This window comes from Oncorhynchus masou, chromosome 12, assembly GCF_036934945.1.
Source record: "Oncorhynchus masou masou isolate Uvic2021 chromosome 12, UVic_Omas_1.1, whole genome shotgun sequence".
NCBI lineage: Eukaryota > Metazoa > Chordata > Actinopteri > Salmoniformes > Salmonidae > Oncorhynchus > Oncorhynchus masou.
The window spans coordinates 11,560,548-11,570,547 of NC_088223.1; the positions used below are offsets into that span (position 1 = coordinate 11,560,548).

A 10,000-nucleotide genomic window follows, 5' to 3' on the forward strand; every position below is an offset into this window, starting at 1 on the left:
ACACAATACCTGGTGTGCAATCTGATTCGTAGGAACCTAAGAGGTATAAAAAAAAAACATGTGCAGGAGCTTACTGTGACTGAGGGATACCAGCAGCGAATACAGACAGAGCATGAATAACTCATCACGCAAACACACGCTCAAATACACTTACACATCCACAGCAGTGGAACATTGTGCGTGTGTGTGTGTATGTATATTCGTTTAAGGTGTGTGTGTGTATGTATATGCGTTTAAGGTGTGTGTGTATGTATATGCGTTTAAGGTATGTGTGTGTTTCTCCTTACGTTGTGACTGGGACACCATCTTGGTGCGGCTGCGTCCCCGGGAGTCCACGTGGCTGACACTGGTTGCCGTGGTGAGAGGCTGCTTGGTCCTCAGACGACCTGAGGTCAGAGGTCATACTGTTAGACCGGACACACACTCTTCTTCTCACACTTTCTGAATAGAACAGAGACCACCACCCTCCACTACTAAGAAGTAAGCACTAGTCTAGAGAAGGTAAGAGAAGTACTACTGGAGAATACTAGTCTATATACACTCACGTACCTAACATAGTCTAAACAGTAACTTGTCTTACAGTCTAGACTTACAGTAAGTCCTACTGTCTTACCATTGACTGACCTGACCCCTACAGTCAGACACAGAGATGAAGGGGGCCTGTGTCAGAGGTCAAAGATCGTGTGATATGATTTAGCTCAGCTGACTAAAATGCCCAAATAATATCTGACTTTTACATAAAACAACATCAAATCAGATCTTTGGGATTCTCTTTCTAGTTCCAGATATGAGATTCTTTCTAGTTCCAGATATGAGATTCTTTCTAGTTCCAGATATGAGATTCTTTCTAGTTCCAGATATGAGATTCTTTCTAGTTCCAGATATGAGATTCTTTCTAGTTCCAGATATGAGATTCTTTCTAGTTCCAGATATGAGATTCTTTCTAGTTCCAGATATGAGATTCTTTCTAGTTCCAGATATGAGATTCTTTCTAGTTCCAGATATGAGATTCTTTCTAGTTCCAGATATGAGATTCTTTCTAGTTCCAGATATGAGATTCTTTCTAGTTCCAGATATGAGATATAATTTGTGAATCATTTCAGGAAACAAGACTTATGTCGCTCGTCACTCCCTCACAGGAGAGGTATTTTAACGTAAACATTTATTTTTGATCAAAATTGTTGTTGTTTTTTGTTGCAGAAATACCTTCTGGAACATTCATTGAACGTTCTTGTGCCTTAACAACAAACTTGTACGCCATCTGTAAATATGAATAAAATTGTTACAATTATGAACTTAGTTGATTTAGCCAAGAAAAAAAAACCAGGAACCTTCCCGCTAGCCATGATTGGCTGAGATAATGAGTGGGCTGGACATGCCTAAAGAAGAGTTGAGATTGGTCTGCCATGTAACACACTTCTGTCTATTTTTATTTTAACCTTTATTTTACTAGAACAAATTCTTATTTTCAATGACGGCCTAGGAACAGTGGGTTAACTGCCTGTTCAGGGGCAGAACGACAGATTTGTACCTTGTCAGCTCGGGGATTTGAACTTGCAACCTTCCGGTTACTAGTCCAACGCTCTAACCACTAGGCTACCCTGCCGCCCCCCCTATAACATGAGCTGATCAGTATGTGTAGGTAATCCCTTTAAAACTCAGCTATTTCTCAAGATATCACAAAGAACTGCATTAGTGTTGGAGGACTGAGTTCTGAAATCAGTAGAATGTCCGGTGGAAGCAGAGTAAGACGGATAAGGAGATGGAGAATATTCTGGTGTTTGATTGAAAATTTGCGGAAGGAGTCGAAAAGAGAACACACAGAAGGCTGTTGTATAAAACACCTGTCTCCGGATTACATCTTCAAACTAAGGGTAACCATGGCAACCACGGCATCCGTGACAGAGAGGGAGAAGCATTCATCCATGTATACGGGTAAGAGAGTAGCTAGCTACATTTTCAGATATGATAAGTTTCTAATTTTGTCAGAAAGTCGTTTTCTGTTAGCTCGCTAGCTAACGTTACGTGTATGATCTGTGTAGTAATATTATTTTTTATCTCAGAGCCATTTGCATTGCTAGTTATAGCCTAATGTTAGCTAGCTAGCTAACATTGAACCAACAGTAGTTGTGGTTAGCGTTAGCTACCTGCAGCCTCTCCCTCAACGTGATCAAGTCAAAGGAGATGATTGTGGACAACAGGAAAAAGAGGTTCCGAGCACGCTCCCATTCTCATCGACGGGGCTGCAGTGGAGCAGGTTGAGAGCTTCAAGTTCCTTGGTGTCCACATCACCAACAAACTAACATGGTCCAAGCACACCAAGACAGTCGTGAAGAGGGCACGACAAAACCTATTCCCCCTCAGGAGAATGAAACGATTTGGCATGGGTTCTCAGATCCTAAAAAGGTTCTACATCTGCACCATCGAGAGCATGGTTGCATCACTGCCTGGCATGGCACCTTCTCGGCCTCTGACCGCAAGGTGCTACAGAGGGTAGTGCGGACGGCCCAGTACATCACCGGGGTCAAGCATCCTGCCATCCAGGACCTCTATACCAGGCGGTGTCAGAGGGTAGTGTGTACGGCCCAGTACATCACTGGGGCAAAGCATCCTGCCATCCAGGACCTCTATACCAGGCGGTGTCAGAGGGTAGTGTGTACGGCCCAGTACATCACTGGGGCAAAGCATCCTGCCATCCAGGACCTCTATACCAGGCGGTGTCAGAGGAAGGCCCTAAAGAGGGTAGTGCGGACGGCCCAGTACATCACTGGGGCAAAGCATCCTGCCATCCAGGACCTCTATACCAGGCAGTGTCAGAGGAAGGCCCTAAAAATTGTCAAAGACTCCAGCATCCCTAGTCATAGACTGTTCTCTCTGCTACCTCACGGCAAGCGGTACCGGGGCGCCAAGTCTCGGTCCAAGCCATAAGACTCCTGAACAGCTAATCAAACGGCTACCCAGACTATTTGCATTGCCCCCCTCCCTCTTTTACACCGCTGCTACTCTCAGTTGGTATCATCTACACATAGTCACTTTAATAGCATGACCTGCACCAAAGTCATAATTAGGATATAACGTTAGGTCAACGAGACAGTGTCGAAGTTCTAAAATTCTCCGGTAGAACGCCCTGCTTTCATTTAGTCAATCACAACCGTAAGCTATTTTCTGTAATTAGCTCGCAATTAACTTGTAAACAATGATCTTGTTGTGAGTTAATTTTACTGTAATATTGAATGCAAATTAGCTGAAGTGAAGACGTCGTCAGCTATATGATATGGTCATTATTTGAACTGGTTAGCCAGCTAGCTTAAGGTTAGCCAGCTAGCTTAAGGTTAGCCAGCTAGCTTAAGGTTAGCCAGCTAGCTTAAGGTTAGCCAGCTAGCTTAAGGTTAGCCAGCTAGCTTAAGGTTAGCCAGCTAGCTTAAGGTTAGCTAACAAGCTAGAAACGAACCAAAACATTGTTTAGAAACTTGCTTTTTGTTTCCATGGTTTGCTAGATTGACATACACTAAATTCATTTTTAAATGGATGGGTATATTGGTGTTAAAATACACCAGTTGTGCCATTTTGCACCACAAGGCTGCTGACGTCCTGTAGTTTTTGTGTTTATACTTTTTCATAACGACAATGACAAGTTTGATGTCGTACGACAATAGAATGTTCATGATGTCACTATCGACAAGTGTCTACAGACGTAATATAAACCATAGTATAAACCTTTTTTATTTTTTATTTTATTTTACCTTTATTTAACTAGGCAAGTGAGTTAATTAAGAACAAATTATTATTATTATTCAATGACGGCAGTGGGGGGCTGTTCGGGGGCAGAACGACAGATTTGTACCTTGTCAGCTCGGGGATTCGAACTTGCAACCTTTTGGTTACTAGTCCAACGCTCTAACCACTAGGCTACCCTGCCGCTTTGGTTGTTTAGTACACAAGCAAGCGTGGGGATAAGGCTGAAGAGGGTGTGAACCATGCTGAATGAGTGGAGACAAAGAAGTGCTCTCCAGTAGGTGTACCAAAACACTCAAAAGGCATTTTCTCAGAAGTGAGGTTACAAGTTAATCAACTTACAATGCAGAATTACTTTCCCATTGTTCCTAAAATTCAGTGTATGATATACCATTTTGTATCTCTGTGTCTCTGCTTTCATCTAAAGTTAAATATATATACATATAATTTTGGTACAGAAGACCAAACTGAGTCGGTCAGTCACAATTATGGAATATGAGATGTTAGAGTACAGAGGGCGCCATGGTTACAGGGTTAACTCTTTCCTGTCCAGGGCCACTCCCAGAATACACAGGAAGGAGGAATGAAGGGAGGAATTAAAAACATGAAGTGAGCGGGGGGGGTGGGTGAACGAGTTGATCTTACCATCTGTTTTATCTGAGGCATCATCTTTAGTGTGAGAGAGAGATGCAGAGAGAGATGCAGAGAGAGAGAGAGATGCAGAGAGAGAGAGATGCGCAGAGAGAGAAAGAGATGCGCAGAGAGAGATGCGCAGAGAGATGCGCAGAGAGAGAGATGCAGAGAGAGATGCAGAGAGAGAGAGATGCAGAGAGATGCAGAGAGAGAGAGAGAGAGATGCAGAGAGAGAGAGAGAGAGAGAGAGATGCAGAGAGAGAGAGATGCAGAGAGAGAGAGATGCAGAGAGAGAGAGATGCAGAGAGAGAGATGCAGAGAGAGAGAGATGCAGAGAGAGAAATGCAGAGAGGGAGAGATGCAGAGAGAGAGATGCAGAGAGAGAGAGATGCAGAGAGAGAGAGATGCAGAGAGAGAGAGATGCAGAGAGAGAGATGCAGAGAGAGAGAGATGCAGAGAGAGAAATGCAGAGAGAGAAATGCAGAGAGAGAGAGAAATGCAGAGAGAGAGAGAGAAATGCAGAGAGAGAGAGATGCAGAGAGGGAGAGAAAGAGGTATAGTATCTATGTTAGTAACAGAACATAGTCCAACAGTGAATCATGCGGAACAACTAACGTGCCTAACAAATACACACTGACAGCACATATCTACACAGACACACAACACACATACAGGCAGCAAGCATACAGAGCCACACTCAGATAAACATGGGAGACGAGAGGCAGGAAGTATATTCAGAAAGATGTTCAGCCCAGGTCCCGAAAGCACTAGGAAATAATTTTAACATTCAGCACCATACCTGTGTGTGTGTGTGTGTGTGCGCACACACGCGCGCTTGGGTGATTGATTATTTGATAGACCATATCAGTCAGCTGTCTGTCACTCAGACTCATGTCTAAACTGCCTGTCTGATTGGTTGGCTGTCTGGTTTGATTGACAGCTTCCTTACCCAATGAGGAGTAGGAGCCGGGGTTCAGTCTCACTGGCCCCACCTGCCCGATGTGCCGCTGCTTAGCAACCGTTGCCGCATTAACATCTACGTCGCTACGGGAACGCTGTAGGGAGCCCGGCGACGCCCCGCCCTTATGACCCGCAGGGACTGGGAGGGGAAGGGGAAGGGAGGATATATATATTTACACACACACACACACACACACACACACACACACACACACACACACACACACACACACACACACTAGTGGATTCCCGAAAGTATGTGGAAAAATTAAGGGGTCTGGATACTTTCTGAATGAAACAAGTAACGTACACGCCACAAAATCATGTAATAATACCGGAGAGGTAGTGTGTGTGTCTCACCTCTTCCAGGAGCGGCTGACCATTTAGATGACAGAGGACGACTGGAAAAGAAGAGGAGAGGAGAGGAGAGAAGAGGAGAGAGGGAGGAGAGAAGGAAAGGGCGAGAGCAGAATATTACTTTCCGGGTACCTCTGAGCCCCTCCTCTCAAAAACGTATAGTTAAAGGTCAGGGGTCATTACTTAAGGCTCTCCTGTGATGAGGAAGAGGAGCGGTCGCTCTGAGGAAGAGACGTCACGCTCCCAGAACTCTTGAGAGACGATTGGAGGCTCTTCTGATAGGACGGTTCTAACGAGTTGAACAGAGAGTCTGCCTCCGCCGGGAAATGGTTCCTAAGACCCCAGTATGCCCTGAGAGAGAGAAATTATGTGTGAGTATGTCTGTAGGAAAATGTGTGTAATGCTGAGTGAGTGAGTGTGTGTGTGTGTAATGCTGAGCGTGTGTGTGTGTGTGTGTAATGCTGAGCGTGTGTGTGTGTGTGTGTAATGCTGAGCGTGTGTGTGTGTGTGTGTAATGCTGAGCGTGTGTGTGTGTATTGCTGAGTGAGTGTGTGTATTGCTGAGTGAGTGTGTGTATTCTTACTTGCGGGCCTCTACCCTGGCCTCTTTATGAGTGTGTATTCTTACTTGCGGGCCTCTACCCTGGCCTCTGTGTGAGTGTGTATTCTTACTTGCGGGCCTCTACCCTGGCCTCTGTGTGTGTGTGTGTGTGTGTGTGTGTGTGTGTGTGTGTGTGTGTGTGTGTGTGTGTGTGTGTGTATTCTTACTTGCGGGCCTCTACCCTGGCCTCTGTGTGTGTGTATTCTTACTTGCGGGCCTCTACCCTGGCCTCTACCCTGGCCTGTGTGTGTGTGTGTGTGTGTATTCTTACTTGCGGGCCTCTACCCTGGCCTCTGTGTGAGTGTGTATTCTTACTTGCGGGCCTCTACCCTGGCCTCTACCCTGGCCTCCGTGTGTGTGTGTGTGTGTGTATTCTTACTTGCGGGCCTCTACCCTGGCCTCTGTGTGTGTGTATTCTTACTTGCGGGCCTCTACCCTGGCCTCTGTGTGTGTGTGTGTGTGTGTGTGTATTCTTACTTGCGGGCCTCTACCCTGGCCTCTGTGTGTGTGTGTGTATTCTTACTTGCGGGCCTCTACCCTGGCCTCTGTGTGTGTGTGTGTATTCTTACTTGCGGGCCTCTACCCTGGCCTCTGTGTGTGTGTGTATTCTTACTTGCGGGCCTCTACCCTGGCCTCTGTGTGTGTGTGTGTGTGTGTATTCTTACTTGCGGGCCTCTACCCTGGCCTCTGAGTGTGTGTATTCTTACTTGCGGGCCTCTACCCTGGCCTCTGTGTGAGTGTGTATTCTTACTTGCGGGCCTCTACCCTGGCCTCTACCCTGGCCTCTGTGTGTGTGTGTGTATTCTTACTTGCGGGCCTCTACCCTGGCCTCTGTGTGTGTGTATTCTTACATGCGGGCCTCTACCCTGGCCTCTGTGTGTGTGTGTGTGTGTATTCTTACTTGCGGGCCTCTACCCTGGCCTCTGTGTGTGTGTGTGTGTGTGTGTATTCTTACTTGCGGGCCTCTACCCTGGCCTCTGAGTGTGTGTATTCTTACTTGCGGGCCTCTACCCTGGCCTCTGAGTGTGTGTATTCTTACTTGCGGGCCTCTACCCTGGTCTCTGTGTGTGTGTGTATTCTTACTTGCGGGCCTCTACCCTGGCCTCTGAGTGTGTGTGTATTCTTACTTGCGGGCCTCTACCCTGGCCTCTGAGTGTGTGTGTATTCTTACTTGCGGGCCTCTACCCTGGCCTCTGAGTGTGTGTGTATTCTTACTTGCGGGCCTCTACCCTGGCCTCTGAGTGTGTGTGTATTCTTACTTGCGGGCCTCTACCCTGGCCTCTGAGTGTGTGTGTATTCTTACTTGCGGGCCTCTACCCTGGCCTCTGTGTGTGTGTGTATTCTTACTTGCGGGCCTCTACCCTGGCCTCTGTGTGTGTGTGTATTCTTACTTGCGGGCCTCTACCCTGGCCTCTGTGTGTGTGTGTGTATTCTTACTTGCGGGCCTCTACCCTGGCCTCTGTGTGTGTGTGTGTATTCTTACTTGCGGGCCTCTACCCTGGCCTCTGTGTGTGTGTGTATTCTTACTTGCGGGCCTCTACCCTGGCCTCTGAGTGTGTGTATTCTTACTTGCGGGCCTCTACCCTGGCCTCTGTGTGTGTGTGTATTCTTACTTGCGGGCCTCTACCCTGGCCTCTGTGTGTGTGTGTATTCTTACTTGCGGGCCTCTACCCTGGCCTCTGTGTGTGTGTGTATTCTTACTTGCGGGCCTCTACCCTGGCCTCTGTGTGTGTGTGTATTCTTACTTGCGGGCCTCTACCCTGGCCTCAGAGTGTGTGTTTTCTGACTTGCGGGCCTCTACCCTGGCCTCTGTGTGTGTGTATTCTTACTTGCGGGCCTCTACCCTGGCCTCTGAGTGTGTGTGTATTCTTACTTGCGGGCCTCTACCCTGGCCTCTGTGTGTGTGTGTATTCTTACTTGCGGGCCTCTACCCTGGCCTCTGTGTGTGTGTGTATTCTTACTTGCGGGCCTCTACCCTGGCCTCTGTGTGTGTGTATTCTTACTTGCGGGCCTCTACCCTGGCCTCTGAGTGTGTGTGTATTCTTACTTGCGGGCCTCTACCGTGGCCTCTGAGAGTGTGTGTATTCTTACTTGCGGGCCTCTACCGTGGCCTCTGAGAGTGTGTGTATTCTTACTTGCGGGCCTCTACCCTGGCCTCTGAGTGTGTGTGTATTCTTACTTGCGGGCCTCTACCCTGGCCTCTGTGTGTGTGTGTATTCTTACTTGCGGGCCTCTACCCTGGCCTCTGAGTGTGTGTGTATTCTTACTTGCGGGCCTCTACCGTGGCCTCTGTGTGTGTGTGTATTCTTACTTGCGGGCCTCTACCCTGGCCTCTGTGTGTGTGTGTATTCTTACTTGCGGGCCTCTACCCTGGCCTCTGTGTGTGTGTGTATTCTTACTTGCGGGCCTCTACCCTGGTCTCTGTGTGTGTGTGTATTCTTACTTGCGGGCCTCTACCCTGGCCTCGGTGTGTGTGTGTATTCTTACTTGCGGGCCTCTACCCTGGCCTCTGTGTGTGTGTGTATTCTTACTTGCGGGCCTCTACCCTGGCCTCTACCCTGGCCTCTGAGTGTGTGTGTATTCTTACTTGCGGGCCTCTACCCTGGCCTCTGTGTGAGTGTGTATTCTTACTTGCGGGCCTCTACCCTGGCCTCTGTGTGAGTGTGTATTCTTACTTGCGGGCCTCTACCCTGGCCTCTGTGTGTGTGTGTATTCTTACTTGCGGGCCTCTACCCTGGCCTCTGAGTGTGTGTATTCTTACTTACGGGCCTCTACCCTGGCCTCTGTGTGTGTGTGTATTCTTACTTGCGGGCCTCTACCCTGGCCTCTGAGTGTGTGTATTCTTACTTGCGGGCCTCTACCCTGGCCTCTGAGTGTGTGTATTCTTACTTGCGGGCCTCTACCCTGGCCTCTGTGTGTGTGTGTATTCTTACTTGCGGGCCTCTACCCTGGCCTCTGAGTGTGTGTATTCTTACTTGCGGGCCTCTACCGTGGCCTCTGAGAGTGTGTGTATTCTTACTTGCGGGCCTCTACCGTGGCCTCTGAGAGTGTGTGTATTCTTACTTGCGGGCCTCTACCCTGGCCTCTGAGTGTGTGTGTATTCTTACTTGCGGGCCTCTACCCTGGCCTCTGTGTGTGTGTGTATTCTTACTTGCGGGCCTCTACCCTGGCCTCTGTGTGAGTGTGTATTCTTACTTGCGGGCCTCTACCCTGGCCTCTGTGTGAGTGTGTATTCTTACTTGCGGGCCTCTACCCTGGCCTCTGTGTGTGTGTGTATTCTTACTTGCGGGCCTCTACCCTGGCCTCTGAGTGTGTGTATTCTTACTTGCGGGCCTCTACCCTGGCCTCTGTGTGTGTGTGTATTCTTACTTGCGGGCCTCTACCCTGGCCTCTGAGTGTGTGTATTCTTACTTGCGGGCCTCTACCCTGGCCTCTGAGTGTGTGTATTCTTACTTGCGGGCCTCTACCCTGGCCTCTGTGTGTGTGTGTATTCTTACTTGCGGGCCTCTACCCTGGCCTCTGAGTGTGTGTATTCTTACTTGCGGGCCTCTACCCTGGCCTCTGAGTGTGTGTGTATTCTTACTTGCGGGCCTCTACCCTGGCCTCTGTGTGTGTGTGTATTCTTACTTGCGGGCCTCTACCCTGGCCTCTGAGTGTGTGTGTATTCTTACTTGCGGGCCTCTACCCTGGCCTCTGTGTGTGTGTGTATTCTTAC

General features: G+C 48.3%; 1 protein-coding gene across 16 annotated transcripts in view; it reads right to left on the bottom strand.

Annotated features, from left to right (window-relative positions):
- The window catches only part of LOC135549547 (CLIP-associating protein 2-like), a 152,072-nt gene that overhangs the window by 53,845 nt on the left and 88,227 nt on the right, over positions 1 to 10,000 (bottom strand). For 11 of the 16 annotated variants that reach the window (XM_064979593.1, XM_064979606.1, XM_064979604.1 and 8 more), the window contains 5 exons: positions 5,869 to 6,036; positions 5,689 to 5,729; positions 5,318 to 5,467; positions 4,381 to 4,404; positions 288 to 386 (listed from right to left, as the gene is read on the bottom strand). In XM_064979593.1, coding sequence (XP_064835665.1) covers positions 288 to 386; positions 4,381 to 4,404; positions 5,318 to 5,467; positions 5,689 to 5,729; positions 5,869 to 6,036 — 482 coding nt within the window. The remainder of the gene's footprint in view (positions 1 to 287; positions 387 to 4,380; positions 4,405 to 5,317; positions 5,468 to 5,688; positions 5,730 to 5,868; positions 6,037 to 10,000) is intronic. The other 5 variants (XM_064979607.1, XM_064979608.1, XM_064979595.1 and 2 more) reach the window with 3 other exon arrangements.